The 19,125-nt window shown below is 49.2% G+C and overlaps 1 protein-coding gene across 1 annotated transcript in view; it reads right to left on the reverse strand.

Moving 5' to 3' along the window:
* The window catches only part of PNPLA7 (patatin like domain 7, lysophospholipase), a 1,710,105-nt gene that overhangs the window by 13,334 nt on the left and 1,677,646 nt on the right, over window positions 1-19,125 (reverse strand). The window contains exon 35 of the mRNA XM_086921192.1: window positions 1,427-1,539. Within this exon, the coding sequence (XP_086777318.1) occupies window positions 1,427-1,539 (113 nt within the window). The remainder of the gene's footprint in view (window positions 1-1,426; window positions 1,540-19,125) is intronic.

Raw genomic sequence — 19,125 nt, forward strand, 5'->3', positions numbered from 1 at the left:
CCAGTCAGTACTTTGTTTACTCTGAAGTCACATCAGTAAGAGGTGGGGTCGTGGCTGCATCACCTCATTATCTGGACAGCCATTGCTGGGGAAAACGTTTTGAGATCTAGTCTGGGCCTGGAGTAGTCATAAGGTGAGGAATCAGCAGGAAGATATATTCAACAGAAACAAGAAGATAGGGCAGCCACATGAAGGTTTTACCACCCACAGCAGTTTCATCTCCCTTTAAAGCACCATACTACACATACAATAGGGGCTCATGGACAATGCTATTCTATGAGATGAAGATTGACAGTCTTCAGCTATTTGCTTAGCCTTTTTCATGTACTGCTGCGGCGTTTTTCAATGGACAAAGGTGTAAGAATAATGCAAATGTATCAGGCCCTCTCTGAATTGTCTGTCCTTTGTTTTTGTGGCCCTCTGTTCATTGAGATACTACTAACTGGGCTTAAACCTATGTGGGTGAAAATCTGCAAACATTACTTTAAATCCATGAGCGTTTTAAACATTTAAAAAAAACAGTAACCAAAATTGAACTAGGAATTGCAGGCTACTGGAAATGGGAGCCACAAAATTAAGTGTCCGTGTTCATTTAAGGGTTTCATCAGGGATCCAATAGTGAGTGCACATAGGTTGCTCGACCAAGTTCAGGGGGAAATTGGTACTACCAGAGGACGTACTATTGCTGGGGTGTTGGAGTTATCACCCTATGAAGATACTCAAGGGTTGTGATATTCAATTGGTGAAGGCAAAAACAACCCTCATTCCACCACTTCCCATTAGGAACTGGGATTTAGAGCTAGGTCCAACTGCATCTTGAAACTGCACCTTAAGGCCTGGAGAGATGGTTCAAATGTTTACAGTATCAACTTAATGTGGAGAAGTGTGGCTCACTGGTTAGAGCAGGCAGACCCTGAAGCAGAGGTCAGACCCGGGACCAGGGTTCAATTCCCGACGCGGCAGGGTCTTGAGCTCAAATGTCCATGGACTCGATAATTCTCGCTTCGGTGCCTGACCTAATCATGGGTTCACAAAAAAGCCAGGATGGGTTCCCAAGGCAAGCGCGGAGATACCCCTTCGGGGGTCGATTCTGGCGCTATATAAGAAACATAATAATAATAATAATAATAATGCACCACAGCCACTGGACCTCTACCCTAAAGGCTAGGATCAAAACAAAAATCCTCCAATGCTCATACATGGGAAGGCGGTGGGGCAGACTCCCACTAAGTCATGGCTGAACTGGTCGGGTATTAATGATCAAGGCTCACCGCGTTCAGAGATATCTAGTGTATTCCTACATTCAAAATTACACTTTTCCCTCACCTGTCTAAACAAAATAGCTTCCGTTTTTTTATCCGAATTTCTTTTTATAATCAAGAGAGATAAAATGCATGTGATGATAAATGCATCGAGTATTACTCACACTGTCAGTGACCAGCAGATCTTCACTTGGATTACTGAGAAAATTAACATAATCCTCTCTGGGCGAATCCGCGTTTTCTTCCTCTTCATACTCTGTCTGGTAGTCTGACTCGTCTACAAAGAGGAAAGAAGAACGTGTTTCATCAGAATGGCTTGAATTTTGTAACAACAAAAAAGCCTGATCACTTATGCTCCTGTTTTACATTTAAAAAATTAGCAGAGACATCAGCATTCATGGGCCGTCAATACGTAAAACCCAAAGATGATTCAAATGAAGACGATAGGCATGCGGCGTTTTTACAGGTCACTGAAAAGGTATAAGCATTTCCGAAGGAATATTGTCACTGTGTAAATTCTTATCTTCTTAATTCTATTGAGTTCCCTCAAAATAGTACTTTGTTTTCCGTTCGTTTCTCATAAACCTGCAATTAAAGCATTCTTTAATCCCTTTGCTATTGCTAGTGTACCTACGAATATGTTGCAATGCAGAGCACGGTTGGCTGAAGTTTCTTGCTCAAAAGGCTATTTACATGGCATAATAGGTTTGTGAAAGCAATTTATGTGGCAAATTCTATGGTAAGTTCAAGTTATTATCTCAACGGCACACATTGCGAGACTGCTATAAAAACACATTCAGAAGACATCAAGCACATTATCACTAGTAAAATAATTAGTGTTGCTTTGCATTGGAAGAACATGCTACTTACCTTTGGTAACACTGTTTCTAGTAGAGACTTTGGGTCTGATTTGGATCTTGGCAGACGGGTTATTCAGTCACAAAAGTGATGAATATCCTGTCTGCTGAAATATAAATCCCATAAGATATAAAGGGATTTTTTATTTTGGCGGAGGGGATATCCATCACCGTTGTGACGGGATAACCCATCTGCCAAGATCTAAACCAGGTCAGGGTTTTATCTAGCCGCAGATTCCTCACCTTTGAATATTCCCCAGGAGTCTGACTGTATCCGGAAACTTTTCAGCAATACTTCTGTGCGCCGGAAGGTAGCGTCATGCGGATCTGTACAGATGCCGGTACGCTTCGGATACGTCGTACAGGGTCTGTATAGGTACCACTCAAGCGCACGGACGTCAGTTGCTTTAAAGACTGTGGGCGCCCCCAGACAAAGAGCCCCAAAAGCAAATTGGTAAATAGTGAGCAGGTTCCTAGGCTTGGTTTGACTATCTGTGAAGCCGCTCGAACAGAGTGCACATCAGATAAATCAGGACCAGATTAAAGTCCCACTGCGGATACACAAAAAATAGAAGAGGTAAAAATATGTTGTAGCTCTTTCAAAAGTCGCATCACCACTGGTGACTTAAACACCAAGAGCTGATCTGGCAACCGTAAGAAGGCCGAAAGGTTAAGATAACCCTCAACAGTACCCAAAGCAAAGCCTTACTGGCAAAAGACAGAACAAACAACAGAACATCACATAACTGGAGGGCGTCAATCTGGCAAAAGCTGCATTAAGCCACAAATCTGTCCCAACGACAGATGTATACAGCTTTTGTAGAGGGTTGTAAATGCTTTATTGTATGATTAACTAAAATCTTTACAATAATAAAAGAGGACTTACAATATCTAGCAAAATAAGTAATAAATACTGAAACATGGTTACAATTGTATATTCACATTCAGATAGTGCAGAAAAGACATATTGTACAAAATTAGCGCTAAGGTGCCAGTTATAAAACAGCATGTTAAGTTTGACTGCCTCGTCGAGTGATTTGCCAGGTTAAACCTGAGATGTGCAACATGCCTAAGGTGTAAAGGTACAACAACCAAGGTGCAGGGTGCTGAGAGTGCAAGTGCTTAGCTAGGGTCTTTTCCAAAGGGTCAACCAACAAAGGTGCGGCACGCCAAAAGTGCAGGTGCTTAAACAATGTATTTTCTACAGCCATCCTTTCAGTGTCACTTTAATACATGTCTGGGATGTTACAGTGAAAAGACAGTTTTAAAGTGCAGATGCTATGGCTACATGTTAAATTCCGCCTTCAGTTTCATATCGGCTAGTGTGACATTGAAAAATGATAAGGTGTAAGATTAGATCTAAAGTGCAAGCGTTGTAACAGCGTATCATTTTCTCACCCGATCGTAGGAAATGCCTTGTTGGGTGCTATCCCAAAGTTCAGGTAATAAGTGGGAAAACAGTATTTTGAGAGGAATCCAGAATGAAGGGTGCCCTGACCGGGATAATTTCAACCAGAAAGTACTAGTGGTACATCTTGTAGTCGCTAGCAGACTTCAAGTGTTGCATGCCCTTTGCCATTCCCCTACTATGGAGTAATATTTTGCTCTTCTTGCCAGTTACATTGGGATGTCTCTTTTAATCTTTATTATACAGTTAATAAAAACCTTAATGTACAAACATAGCAATGCATGTTAAAATAAAATTTTAAAATGTATAAAATCATGATCCGATTCTTAATGCTAAATGTTTCTGCAGTGCGGTTAAAATAATATTAACGAACTTCCCAGCTCTTGCTAGGGCCTGGGCTGAATTGTTGCTAAAACACAAAGTCGATGCTTCCCTACAGTGTCTCAGTGATTGTTCCCGAAAGACAGGGATCAGTAGGCGGCGTCGATCCGTAGCAAAGAATGGGCAGCAGCAAAGCAGGTGGAGCCAGGACTCATGTATGTAATTGCAAAACCTGCAAATGGGCTGCTCATTCCACCAAGCCCACTGTGGGTTAAAGTCAAAGATTGGTATGGCTAGCAGCCTCATGTGTAATATTTTGTTGCGAGTCTGGGGGTTGAGGGAGTAGTTAAAGTATAGTTGAGGTTTCCCCTTGATATATGATTCATTCAAGGCGGCAAAAAGTTAGTTTTTAGATAGCCCGGCAACGTCAGTCTGAAATGAAACTAAAATGTTTTGCTTTTGTTTTTGTTTTTTTCCACGTTGACAGAGGGATAGTTGGATTAGTGAGAGAGGTTGGTTCGATCTTTAATGTGGAGATAGCGAGGTGCAGCTGTTTATGCCAAAGGGAGTGTTCGTCCTTAAACGCAGCTTGTAGTTGCTCTTTCAGGGATTGTCCTGGTGCTCGTAAGGTGTGTATGTAGTATTTGATTAGGTCTCCCAGGCAGTAGAGGTTTGCTCGTGTCAGGCCCAGCTCGAGTCTCAACCTCGACCTCCTCGCGTGCTGCGGAACGGAGAAGATTTTCTTGTAAGCATTGATTTGTAGGTTTTCCAGAAATACGTCCATTTTCCCGGGAAAAGCCAAGTGGCCGTAGGTCACTGCAGGTAGTAGTTTGGCCCGTAACACCCTTAGGATTGGTTCGGCTGAAGGGCTGTGCAAGTGACGATTCAAACGCCTCAGGCTGTGAATGATCCCCATACCCTTAGGCCTTAAGTATCTAAGGTGTGCTGCTTGGTTTGCCCTAGCGTTGAACCAAACTCCTAGGTAATTGTAGCTGGTACAGGTCGCTATTTGTGATCCCCCTGCTCTCCAGGTAAGATTTTTCTTTTTGTAGCTCCCAAAAATCAAAATTTTGGTTTTGAATTCGTTCATCACAAGATGGTTCTTTGTATTATATTTGTTGAGAGCAGTGAGCGATCTTTGCAATCCTATTTTCGTATGGTCCATGATGATGATGTCGTCGGCATATTGCATTGTCTGTAGGCACAGCCCGCCCAGTTTTGGGGCAGCCAGGGCTGTGTCTGCCAGTTCCTTTGGTAAATCAGCGGTGTAAAGGTTGAATAGTAGCGTGGCAAGTACACAGCCTTGTTTTAGGCCGTTTTCGGTTGCAATTTTACATTGGGATGTCACTTGTATAAGCATACTTTAAGAATAGTGGCTTCAGCAGGATGAGTCTATCGGTTGTCAAGTAGCGCAGCGTCATAATAGATGGAACGGGACTCAATTGCATGCGGGCACAGACGACAGCATTGCTGCCTCCCACTTTTGGACTTTCAATGCACTTGAAATTCCTATAATGGTAGGGCCAACAGTCTCATATAGAGTACATTTTTTAAGGGAGTCCTGTCCAAGGGAGCATTCAGGTAAGGCTGAAGAGCTGGAGCCTCATGTGATTGAAACAAGCCCGGAGCCACTATGGTGCGTGAAGCGTCCGGCAGGTCTAGGGTTTTGGACAAATGCCTTCCATGAGACTTTAAGATGCATTTCAACTGCTGGTAGTTTACCGCCATGTGAATGAAGAGTTCATAGTTCAGGGAGCTAAAAGCCTTCTGCAGGTAACTTGACCAGGGACGTGACTCTGCTTTGAAAATGGCCAGAAGTATGCTTTTCATTGAGCCCTCTAATGAAGAGGTCACCTAATAGTAATAGTTTACAATATCTGTTTTGCACTCAATTTCTTGGCGCACCAGGCCGAACTCCAATAGCAGTAAAGTGAGCCATGTATGCTTTGGCAGACCAAAATTGTTTCTATAGTCTGCAGATTGGCAATGCTTAAGGATGGTTGATAACATCCCAGGAAATGCAAGATGCACGTAATATATGGCCGGGAGCAATTTGTCCCAGTTAGCTGTATAGATTCCGTCTGCAGTAGGACTGTGTAGGGTTCGATGGAGTTTTGCCAATGCAAATGTTGCTTTAGCTGCCTTTTAACGTTATTGCCCCAGACTGTAAGAATGGTTCACTTGTGTCGGACAGCCAAACACCAAGGTAGTTATATTTGCTTGTTGTTATGTTGAATGGCCCACGGTTCCACCTCTTTTGATATTTCTTTTTACACTGCCCAAAGATCAGAACCTTGGTTTTCACAGCATTCGCTATTAGGAAGTTCTTGATAATGTAAGAGGAAAGTATACTTAGGGCCCTCTGAATCCCAATATGGGTGTGATCGAGAATAACAAGATCATCTGCTTACTGCAGGATTAGACGTTTTAGTGATGCAATTTTTGGGGAGAACAACTTCCCTTTACATAATGCTGGCCCTAGATTGGCAGTATAAAGATTAAGCAACATAGGCGCTATGACGCAACCCTGTTTTAAAGCCTTTATTTGAATCAGTTTGGGTCAGGTTAATTTGGACCCAGGTGCCTGTGTAGAGGGCGAATATTGCGTTAAGAAGGCTGTTTGGTATCCCCACTCAGCTTGCTTTGCCCATAAGATGTTGCAGTTTATCCCGTCAAATGCCACGCTGTACTCTACAAAGCATGCCTATAATGGACATGACACTTTTTTTCAGCTTTAGCTGCCAGGGATGACATAGCAATGACATTGTTCTTAGAGGATTCTTTGGGCTGGGATCCTTTTTAATAGTAGGGAGTTATCTTATTTTCCGTAACCCAGTCCTCCAGCTCGTGGAGTAGGACCTTTGCGAAGGCATTCACCTCAACATCCAGGAGGGTTTTGAGGCTGTTACCCATTTTGTGAATAGGATGCAGGAGGGAGCCCCTCCGTGATGCAGGAATGCTGGAGAACAAGATACAGGCTTGGAAGAGATCATGCATTTTTGAAGCCCAAAAGTCTGTGTCATTCCTGAAGCTTATCCCAGGAAGACCATTAGGTCCAGTGGCACTGTCTTTGCATATTTGAAGTATGGTTTTTGTTCCCTTCACTTTTAAATGGATTGATTCTTCAACTTGAACGTTCATTTCTTATACTGCTTGGACAACCCAGGGGATGGGAGATTGGTCAAGACTTGTATACAATGATATAACATGATTTGTCCATTGTTCTGCTGAGACAGCCTTTATTGTGCTGGTTGTTTTGTGGCCAAGACGCTTGATGTATGCCCAGAATTTCTTTGAGATAATGGTGTGCTAAGAGAGGAAATACAGCTTCCATTCCTTCTTTAGATGTTTTTGTTTGAGAGTCCAAAGTCATTTTTTGTTATTTGCCCTAGCCTCATTTAATTCATTTTTGCGAGGACTCCCTTTGTGCCGCCTGTGTCTAACTTCTACCGTCCAACTCTCCCTTTTGCTTTGGGGGAGCATGCGATCATGTATAAGGACTTTGTATTGATGTTTTAAGGAGGTACGAGGATTAAGGCACAAGTTACTACTTGTGTAACGATATATCTGTAAGAGACATTAGTTAGTGATAGATTCCTTACCTTAAAATATCCCCAGGCGTCAGACTGGATCCGGAAAGTTTTGCGTAGCAGTGCCCTTGCGCGTCGGCAGGCGTCGTCTGCGGCTCCGCGTCCGTCGTAGGCGTCGTGGGCGCCGTGATGACGTCGTCGGAGTACTTAGACGCCGCCTCCGGGTGCTGACGTCAGTTCTTAGCCACAGCTTTTCCGCGCCAGAAGCGCAGAGCCATGACAAAAACCGACACTGGTGCCAAGAAACTAGGGCCCTGAAAGGGGATGACCTTAACCCTAGATATCGGTACGCAGAACGGGGAGGATGGGTGGGTCGGTAAGGAATCTATCACTAACTAATGTCTCTTACAGATATATCGTTACACAAGTAGTAACTTGTGCATCTGAAAGAGACACGTTAGTGATAGATTCCTTACCTTAGAATAGATACCCCAGCAATACCATCACCGTGGTGGTGGGTCTGCGAACCAATATTTACACCAGAAAGTCCTGGAGAACGGAGCGGCCAAAGTAGCCGTCTCTCCGGACTTGACTGTCCAGGCAGTAGTGCCTAGCAAACGTGTGCAACGACGCCCACGTAGCTGCCTGGCAAATGTCCTGCAAGGGCACACCTCGGCCCAAGGCAGTTGTAGTGGCCGTGGCTCGAGTGGAATGAGCCCGTAGCCCAACAGGTGGTTCCTTCTTAGCCAAGGAGTAACAAGCCTGAATGCACATGATAATCCATCGAGAGATGGTCCTCTTGTGCACCGCTTTCCCTTTCTTAGCGCCCGCGTACCCAACAAAGAGTTGATCATCTACCCGGAACTGGCGTGTGCGATCCAGATAGAACGAGAGCGCACGTTTTGGGTCCAGACGGTGCAGCCTCTCCTCCTCTCTCTCGAGGGGTGCGGAGGCGGAAAGAAGGTGGGCAATGTGATGGACTGCCCAATGTGGAAGGCCGTGACCACCTTTGGCAAGAAGCAGGGCGTAGTCCTCAAAACAACCTTGTCCGGATGGACTGAACGGAAAGGAGGCTTACAAGAGAGGGCCTGGAGCTCACTCACTCTCCTGGCAGAGGTGATGGCTACCAGGAAAACAGTCTTCCAAGAAAGAAGGCGAAGTGGACAGTTATGAAGTGGCTCAAAGGGAGCGCACATCAGAAATGTTAGAACCAGGTTCAAGTCCCACTGAGGCATCACGAAAGGAACAGGAGGAAAGGTATCAGTGATGCCTTTCAGAAATCTGTTTACTATAGGGGACTTGAACAAAGAAGGTTGGTCAGGCAGCCTCAGAAAGGCTGAAAGAGCCGAAAGATAGCCCTTGATAGTTCCCAGAGCAGAGCCCTGCTGGGCAAGAGAAAGAAGGAAGAGAAGAACCTCAGAGAGAGGGGCATTGAGGGGATCCACAGCCTTTGCTGTGCACCATGCCACAAATCTGTTCCACCTGCAGGCGTATACCATTTTCGTGGAGGGACGCCTGGCTGCCAGAATGATGTTGCAAACTTCAGGAGGCAAGTCAAATGGCCTCAACTGTCGCCGCTCAATCTCCAAGCATGGAGGTGGAGACTGGAAAGGTTCGGGTGGAGGACCGTCCCCTGCTGCTGCGACAGAAGGTCCTCCTGAAGAGGCACACGAATCGGGGGATCGACTGACATGCTGAGTAGCTCGGGATACCAGTACCTTCGAGCCCCGTCCGGAGCCACAAGGATGACTTGTGCCCGGTCGTGCTTGATCTTCTTCAGCACTCTGGGCAGAAGAGGTATAGGTGGAAAGGCGTACAACAGACCGCAGCTCCACTCGCGACGAAAAGCGTCGCCGAGCGAGTGCCGCCTTGGAAATTCCAACGCGCAGAACTGATGACATTGCGCGTTCTCTTCGGTGGCGAATAGATCTAACCAAGGCTCTCCCCATCGCAGAAAGAGGCCTTGCGCCACGTCCGAGTTCAGACGCCATTCGTGATCCATCGAGCACCGACGGCTGAGTTCGATCGCCCTGGCGTTCAGGGAACCTGCCAGGTGTTGAACCACCAGAGTCACGCCCTGATGTTCCAGCCATTGCCAGAGACGCAGAGCCTCCTGGCAAAGGGTCCACGACCCCACTCCGCCTTGTTTGTTGCAGTAACACATGGCGGTGGTGTTGTCGGTGAACACCTGCACTGCACTCCCTCGGACAGACGGGAGGAATGCTTTCAGTGCCAGACGAATCGCCCGCAGCTCCAACAGGTTGATATGGAGCCGGGACTCTGCCGGAGACCAGAGTCCTCTGATCTCCGCCTCTCCCAAGTGGCCTCCCCAGCCCTGGAGGGACGCGTCCGTCACAACTACGTGCTCCGGTTGGGGAAGGGAGAGGGATCTGCCGTTGACCCAATCGCGGTCCGTGAGCCACCACTGCAGCTGTCTCGCAGTGCCCTCCGAGATCAGGACATGGTCGGACAGGTTGCCCGGGTGCTGGGCCCACTGAAACTTCAGGTCCCACTGCAGAGCCCGCATCTGCCACCGTGCATGATGCACCAGAAGGATGCAGGAGGCCATCAGCCCCAGAAGCCGCAGCGTCAACCTGACCGAAACCCGGGATAATGGCCGAAAGACCGGAATCAGAGCCTGTATATCCCGGACCCGCTGTTCGGGCGGGTCCCGAAACTGCGCCGAGTCGAGAACCGCTCCGATGAAAAGGAGCTTCTGAGAGGGGCACAGGTGTGACTTCGGCACATTGATGGAAAATCCCAGCTGGTGCAGGAGATCCGCCGTAGTCTGGAGGTGGCTGACGACTGCCTGGGGCGAGCCCGCCTTCAACAACCAGTCGTCTAGGTAGGGGAAGACTGAGACCCCCAACCTGCGCAGATGAGCTGCGACCACCGCCATCACTTTCGTGAACACCCGTGGGGCGCTGGTAAGGCCGAAGGGGAGCACGGTAAACTGAAAGTGCTCGAGGCCTACCGTGAACCGCAGGTAACGCCGGTGGGCTGGCAGGACGGGGATGTGGAAATATGCGTCCTGCAAGTCCAACGCTACCATCCAGTCTCCTGGGTCTAGGGCAGCCAAGACCTGAGCCAGTGTCAGCATTTTGAACTTCTCCTTCCGGAGGAAGCCGTTGACGTTCCTCAGATCCAAGATAGGGCGTAGGCCCCCTTTGCCCTTCTTGGGTACCAGGAAGTAGTGGGAGTAGCAACCACGTCCTACTTCTGGCCCAGGAACGCGCTCGATGGCCCCTTGGCCAAGAGGGCCGAAACCTCCTCCTGCAGGAGCCGCAAGTGATCCCCCGATACGCGGTGGTGTTGCGGTGGCATGGCTTGAGGAGTCGTCTCGAAGGGGAGGGAGTAGCCCCTTCGGACGATCTGCAGCACCCACCTGTCCGAAGTGACTGTGCGCCAGTGAGAGTGGTGATGGCGAACCCTGCCTCCCACTGGCGTCACATGGGCCGAAAAGCACGGACTAGGAGGGTTTAGAGGCGGATGCTGCGGGGGCAGGTGTGGACTGGCTCTGCTTGTTTCCCCGACCGCCTCCACGGCGGTTTCCACGGCCGCCGCCGCGCTGGACGATAGTTTGCGGCGAGTGGCTGGCGGCACGTGTGGGGACGCCCCTTCCTTGGCCACGAAAGGAGCGAAAGGCACCCACTTGCTGGCACAGGGCCGAGAGGCCCAAGGACTTGGCCGTAGCCCTGGAGTCCTTAAAGCGCTCAAGCGCGTGATCTGCCTTGTCGCCAAAGAGGCGACGGCCATCGAACGGCATGTCCATGAGTGTATTCTGGACGTCTGCCGAGAAGTTGGCGGATCTCAGCCAGGCGTGGCGTCGTATCGCCACCGTCGTAGCCATCGCTCTGCCTAGCGAGTTAGTAGTATCCAGTCCGCACCTGATTGAATACTTTGCTGCGTCCCGGCCCTCCACTAGGGCTTGGCCGAGCTTGGCCCGTACCTCCAACGGGCACTCTGGCAGCACTTACGCCACCGTATCCCATATAGAATGGGTGTAACGGCCCAAGAGGCATGCGGTGTTGGAAGACCGCAGTCCCAAGCTAAGGGACGAGAACACCTTCTTGCCAAAGGCCTCGTATCTCTTGGATTCCCGATCGGGGGGAGCCGGCGGGAAGGCGGTCTGGGAGTTAGAGGCCTGGATAACCAGACTCTCGGGGGTGGGGTGGGTGGACAGGAAACATGGGTCACCCGGGGCCGGGCGGTGGCGTCTGGCCACGTTCCTATCTACAGGCTAACCTGTAGCGGGCCTGGACCAAGTGCCCAAGAGAACGTCCGTCAAGGCCTCATTAAACGGCAGCAGAGGCTCCATGGATCATAACTGCGGCTTAAGGACCTCAGTGAGGAGGTTAGTCCTCACGGCCGCAACGGGGAGCTCAAGGCCCAAGGCCTTAGCAGCCCTCGTCAATACCACACCATATGTCGCGCCCTCCTCCGAAGCCACAGTAGGAGGAGAGACAAATCCAGTGTCCGGAGAGGTGTCCAGGCCACTGGCCTCCCCAAGGTCTCCTGTCCAGTCCATGTTAGACTGACATTCCCTTGTCAGAGGGTCCTCAGACCCCTCCCAATACTCCTCTTCCCCCATCTCCTGAGACTCAGGGTCATAAGCGAATGAGGACGGTTCATAGAGATGAAAATCCCCGATCGGCGTCGAGACCGGCGCCGATAGGCGTCGTCCCGATGTCGGAACCGACTGAGAGGAGGCATCGGGGACGGTGCCGGCCGAGGCCGACGCCGAAGGGGACACCACACGGACCGACGCCGGGGGGGTCGTAAGGTCCACCGGTGACGATTCATCGCCCGACGAGGGCCCAGCGGTGCCCTGCGGTGCCGGGCCCGAAGGCACCGACGACGCCGGGGCCGTTGTACCCTGCGGCGCCGAGCCCGAGGGCAGCGGCGGCGTCGGGATCGTGGAGCCCTGCGACGCCGGGCCCGAAGGCCCCGGCGGCGTCGAGGCCGAAGCACCCCCGACCCCGACCCACTAGGGCCCCCAGACGGGTACACAGGGCCCGAAGGCGCCGCAGAACCCGTCGGAGGAGAAAGGGACCTCATGGCCATGAGGAAGCGCTCGATCTCCGGCGTCGCGTTCAGCCCAGGGACCGGGGGGTATGGGGCCGAACGCGGCGCCCGCGACTCACGAGGAGCCGCGTGAGCGGTGTCACCCGAACCCCCAGCCGTGTCGTGCGAGCGTCGGGGGGAGCCAGAAGAGCGATGATGTCTCTTCGACTTCTTATGCTTCTTACCTGACGACTTGGACCCGGAGGAGTGGTGCCGACTCCCGGAGCTGTGACGGCTCCGTCCCCGCGACCTGTCCCTCGACTTCCCGTGGGACCCGGACCTCACACGGCGCGGGGCCGACTGCGGATCTCGAGTCGCCTGCGGGACCGCTCCCGCCTGGCCTTCCTCGAGAGGGCCCGACAGTCAGAGCAGGCCTCGTTGTCATGGTCGACGCCCAAACACATCAGGCACAAGCGGTGGGGATCCGTGGCCGACATGGTACGGTCGCACTCGTCGCAATGCTTGAATCCGGGCATCCCTAACGGCACCGTCGGAGTCGTAAGACTTCGAATGGATCAAAAAGATCAAAATGGTTAGTCAAAAAGTGACTAGGGAACTGCTCTTTCCAGATCTGCGCTGGCTGGCGCGGAAAAAAGAAGAACTGACGTCAGCACGCGGAGGCGGCGTCTAAGTACTCCGACGACGTCATCACGGCGCCCACGACGCCGACGACGGACGCGGAGCCGCAGACGACGCCTGCCGACGCGCAAGGGTACTGCTACGCAAAACTTTCCGGAGCCAGTCTGACGCCTGGGGATATTCTAAGGTAAGGAATCTATCACTAACGTGTCTCTTTCAGATAACACTGTATACATGATTTATAGTTGTCTAGAGTCAGGTATAAGTCGCCCACTCTACTGCCCCATAGTTCACCTCTAGTGGATTGGGAATCAAGTGACTATGGATTTTGTTGTTCCTTCCATTTCTTATATTGTGATTCATTGTTTAAACCCCATTTTATCCTTTTAAACAATGGGTTTTCTCTTGCACATACAGTAAAGCCAGCTGCTTGAACTGCCAGATGTGTGGTACAGTTTAAATTAATTTCAATGGCCAAAGGGTGATGATCAGTTTAAAAACGACGTTGTACTGAAATGTTTGTTGAACTACCAGATAATTGTGCACTCATAAAGAGGTAGTCCGAGGTGGAGATATTTCTGAATGTAAGCGGCATTCTCTAGTCTAGTTCACTCCGTAGGTCGCATGTGTTGAGATTAAATTAATTGAAGAAGGCCTCCTTCTTGTGCCCAAGGACGGGCCCAAGCGTTTTCCGTTGGGGCTCTATCAGGATGACTTCATGATTGGAGTAGTGCTAGAGTAGCGTTTTAACATACTCGCAGAAGTCGTCGACAGCTTTCTTCCCACCTGTGTTACATGGATTGATGTATGTATTTCGAATGATTATGGAGGTACACAGGCCGCTTCAGATAAGGCCGAAGAGCTCAATTGTCTGCATGTTACTGTAACCAGTTTTGATCTTTATTTTGAGTTGTAAGTTGAGCTTTACAAAGATTGAGAGGCCGCCAGACACTCTTCCAAAGATGTTTTTCCCTTGCTTAGTATTAAGAACTGCATAATTACCAGGGATTTTAGATGGGGTTGTTTTCCAAGTTATCTGTAAACAGAGAAGACCGCCTCTGGTTAAAAACTCATAGGTGTCTCACATGAGACCAATACGGTAAGAGCGGTGGGTGGGTCGACAGATGATCGGATAGGGAAAATAAAATAAATAAATAAAACCACTTACCTTGCGCTCGACGCATCGGCGATGCGTGAAACATAAGGTATGTGGTTTTATTTATCTAATTTTCCCTATACTGCGGTCTATCGACTCCACCCCATTACCACTGACAATGCGAACCAACCCGCCCCACCGCCCTTACTTGTACCAGCCTCTTGATTTTGTAGGACTGAGGCTAGCCCAGCGACGTTCCAACTTATAAATCTGACGAATTGTTTAGACTTTGATGAAACCTCTTGCCTAATGTTAGGTGTCCAATTTACCTTTAGGTGCTGGGTTCAAGGCGGCTGGTAGCCACCTCCATCTGTCGATATTGGCCCATGCTGTGTCATTTAACCTGGGTGTCCTGTGTGTATTACCACTCCTTATGTTTGACGGATGCACTTTTATGTTATCCTCCTATTTGGGTGATGTGACTTATGTTGTATCTTTTAATATGCTCCTTGGCTCGCTGGATGCCAGTGTTCTACCCCCTTGGTTGCGGGATAATGGGTGCGGATATTTTTCGCAAGTGAGTTTACTGAGGAGCATTCCCTTGTCTTCAAAAGACTTGTGCTCCTTTAATATGTTGTTCACATCCTTGATGTCTTGCCACATGGTAATCGTTGGTTCTTTTGCACTGCTATCACTATCAGATAGCATCTCAATGTGAAGGGCCACAAGATGATCAGAGCCGAGATAGAGCAACAATGCAATATTTTTTATAAGGCATAATAGGTTTGATCTGTTTAGAAAATAACAGGCTACGTTTGCGGTGAACAGAGGAGTGTACATCAGCAGATTTGGATTTGCAGGGTGTGTGACTTTGGAAGATTTTGTCCCCTCAACCCTAGGCGAGGTAAACCTCATTTGTTGCCCGTGATGCCTGCCGGCTGGCCAGGCCTCCCTTCTTCTGCTTTCATTCGATCCCTGAGCTTGCGAGCACCGATCTTTGTGGGTTGTAAACCTTCATTAATTGTGAGACTACTCCATCAATATTGATGCCAACACCAGAGTCTGCTGATGGGGCGGGGCATGCTTCTGACATTGTTGGGCCACCCAGTGTGTTAATTTCTTTTGAGGACCCCTTTATATGAAACATCGGATAAGTCTCTATTTTTTTTCGTGCCCTATCTTGTTTGTTTTCCTCTGAATGTACACTGTCCTGGGGGGCCTTGATGAAGCTATTTTCTTTCTTAATATGTGTTTTTTTACATATTCAGTTCCTAGTATATATACATATTTTTTGCAGTTTTGCTAAGCCTTTTCTTGTCCCTTCGAGTTAGGGGTCTTTCACTGTTAGAGGTTCCGCTTGTGACCATCACGCGGGATAGGTCTGCAGGAGACATGTTCATGGAGGTAGATTCCTGGGGGGCTGATACGGCGGAGATAAAGGACCCATTTTGTGTGACTGAGTCTTTTATCTCGTCCTTTTCTGTTTCCTTGTTATCCTTGCTTTATGATTACACACCGTTGCCTCTACTGTGTTGCTGTTTTATATTTGGATTAATTGTGGAAGGAGGGATTTGCATGATTACATTAGGCCCTCGGTAGAGTTAGTCTCTGTATCCAGGGAGCCATGTTCTGCATTTATTCTACTGCTTCGGGGTAGCCCTGGATGTTTCAATTGGCTCACTAGTGTGGTGAGAAGTTCTGGAAGGATGCAGAGTTTGTTCACGATTGCTTTGCAAGTGCATGTCACCTTCTTGCCCATGATCTCTATAGTTTCTCCCAGGGAGATCACTCCCTCCGGGTGAATGTCAGAGTCTGTCCCTGTATGTCTGGATGTGTAGGCGTTCCAGACTGTCATTTTTTCATGTCTAGTGTGATCATTGTTTGAGCGAGAGCTTGTATAAGATCTACTTGCACTCCCAGTTTAAGTGACTGCCATGTTAGGGTGTTGTCTGTGTAGGGTACGGTAGAGTTTAAGGATGTAAAGGCTGATTCTCTGGAGGTGGCCGGGGAGTAGCTGAAAATACTCTGCCTCTTTGTAGCTCCAAGAGGTTCAGACGCACTTTCATCCCTTACTGTTTTGATGTCTCCCTCAAGCAGAGCCATTCGGACTGGTCCTTCCATGAGCTTTTCAAATGCTTCTGGACTAAGTGTAAGGGGGTTCCTCCATTGGTGTCAGTGGCTCATATACTAATAGATTGTGGTGAAACTGCACTGTTTATGGCGTTGGTACACCTTGTGCCAGATTATCACAGTCCTTTTCCGTGAAGCTCGACTGACAAGTGGAACGAAATGGATTTGTGCCCCTGTCATACATTTTGGCACAGGAGTACCCACTTCCTTGCTGCATAGTGCGTTCATTTGTAGGTCATAATACGCCCCTTGCGTCGTGCTGACATGATTCTTAGATGGTATAGATGTGCCCCCAGCAGGGTAGTAGGGCCCTACCATGTCCTTTCGGAGGGCGCTCATTTTTGCGCATAAATTTGTGCATCGTGTGATTTTGTCATGTGTTATGCATGTTCAATTTGTGGCTTCTGGATAGGTAGATAAACTGGGAGTGGTTGAAAGGGCAGATTCGCCTGGGTGGCGTGCACAGACATGAGATGTGAAGCTTTGGCTTGTGAAGTATTTGTACAGAGTAATTTTTTGGACATTGCCAACTGGTTGTGTGTGCACAGGTAGTGAAACGTTGCAACCCCTCCCCTCATGATTGGTCTCTTGTTTTTCTAGCAATTGCTTGTCTAGTCCTTGCTGCTGTGCTGCTACCCTATTAGACTGTTTTACCTTTCTTCGCACCATGGCAGTGTGCTTACAATGCTCAAAAACCATATCCGAAATTTTCCAAATTGAGGCAAAGGCGGAGTATTGATATCCCTGTTGACATCTTTACCGCAAGGTCCGACATGGCAGTGTGACTTATGCTATGGCTGTGGATTCTCTCAGCATTTTCACCCCAAGCCCGCTATGGGGTCTTGCTGCGCTATGACATACTAATCCACTAAACCTCTAGACTCAGAAGGTCCCTTAAGTAGATGCTAGCAGATGCAAAATCTATTCAGACAAGATGATTGGCTGCGAATTGGCAGGCGAGGAGGGGTGTAGGGCGGGCATAGAAGCACAGCTGGCAGTGTATGTTAGGGGGTGAGGCAAGCGAGATCAATTCGATAAAAGCAGCTGGAAGGACAGGAATCCCAGAGGGTTGCTGGGCGCAGACTGAATGTTGGGGGAGCGGTTAGAGTGGTGCCACCCACCACACTGAGCCTAAGCCGCACTGGCCTAAAACCGTTCACTTCGCACAACGGGGCAGTACAGCAACCTAGTGTGCCTACCAGCTCTGACCCACAGACTGCACCTCTCACCTCGTGGGCCATTGCAGTCCTCACTGCCTAGGCTCCCCGCGCAACCTCACCGACGTGGCTTCTCATACGTGCCTCCCTGTTCGTGGGTTATAGGCTCCTTTTGTTACTGGTCTCAGACTGCTGATGGTAATACTTGTTGTGAGGTGGTAGGGGATGATGAGGGGGCTTTGCAACTTAACTCTCAGCCCCTTGCTTTTTCTCAATAATAAAACAGAGTCACAGCACTCCTCCTAGGTGGCAGTTTTGAAGGTTAAAGGACTTATAGAATTTTTTTTTGTTGAGGCGGCTCTTGGACCACTGGTGCAGTTCCGAGCCTGAATGGGGTTGCGAGCACTGACCCACAAGCGGAGGGGCTTGTTGAGGCATAATCCAAGGGCCCAGACTAAACCGCGCCATGGTGAGCAGGTAAATCCAAGCAGGAAAACAAACAGGGAGCAGGGAGGGGGATGGAAGCCAGGCACTGCCTGCTCTATCTTCAGTGTATTCTGTGACCCATGCCTGCCAACGCCTGGAACACCTCCCTGAGAGCCCTAGTACCCCCCTGCTGCAGCTCAAGATGAGCCCGGGGAGGTAGAGCAGAGTGTGGGTGTAACTGAGGCCCCCAGCAAGAAGAACACCACTATCTGCTCTCAGCTCGCAGCATCTTTTGCATCAGAACGTTTTGGGATTCACTTCCGACCAAGATTGTGCTGCAAAGTGATGCCTGGCTGCTAAGATGACATCACCACCTCTAAAAGCAGGTAACATGTGCCCAGCTGTCACCACTCAATATCCATGCATGAAGGTGCAGAAACCTGCCCTGTTGCTGGAAAAGCAGGTTCTCCTGGGGGGGGGGGGGGGAAACTGATCAGAGGACATATGCTCCAAGTCTAGGAGTTCGGAATACCATACTGTCTCTGCCCCATCTGGAGCTACTAGGGCTACTTGGACATGGTCTGTTCTGATAAGTGGTACCTTGTCCAAAACCATGAAAGGAGTACTTAAACGAACACGTTATTTACCTTTGGTAACAATATATCTATGAGACATATATTAGTTATGGAGTTCTTACCTTAGAATTACCCCCAGGCGTCAGACTGGATCCGGAGAATTTTTTCCTAAGCAGTACCCCTGAGCATCAGTAGGTGGCGTCGGTTGACTCCGCTTTCGTCGTCGGCGTCGTGATCGCCGGGGTGACGTTGCGTTATCTACTTAGATGCCGCCCCTGCGCGCTGATGTCAGTTATTTTACACAACATTCCACGCCAGAAGGGCAGAGCCGTGCAAGACACTGACCACTGGTGCACAAAGCTAGGGCCTTGAAAGGGAGTCCCTTACTCCAGAAGTCAGTTCGCAGAACGGGGAGGATGGGTTGGGCGATAAGGAATCTAGAACTAATATATGTCTCTTACAGATATATCAATTCAGAAGGTAAGTAACTTGTTCATCTGAAAAAGACTATTAGTTATAGATTCCTTGCCTTAGAATAGATACCCCAGCAATACCAACGCCGGAGGTGGGTCTGCGAAATAAGATCACACCAGAAAATCCTGGTGAACTGAATGGCCAAAAAAGCTGTCTCTCCGGGCTGGAGTATCCAGGCAGGAATGCTTCATGAACGTGTGCAGAGATGCCCATGTAGCTGCCTGGCAGTTGTCACTGAGGGGAACT

Source organism: Lissotriton vulgaris, chromosome 5, assembly GCF_964263255.1.
Source record: "Lissotriton vulgaris chromosome 5, aLisVul1.2, whole genome shotgun sequence".
NCBI classification, from domain to species: Eukaryota; Metazoa; Chordata; class Amphibia; order Caudata; family Salamandridae; genus Lissotriton; species Lissotriton vulgaris.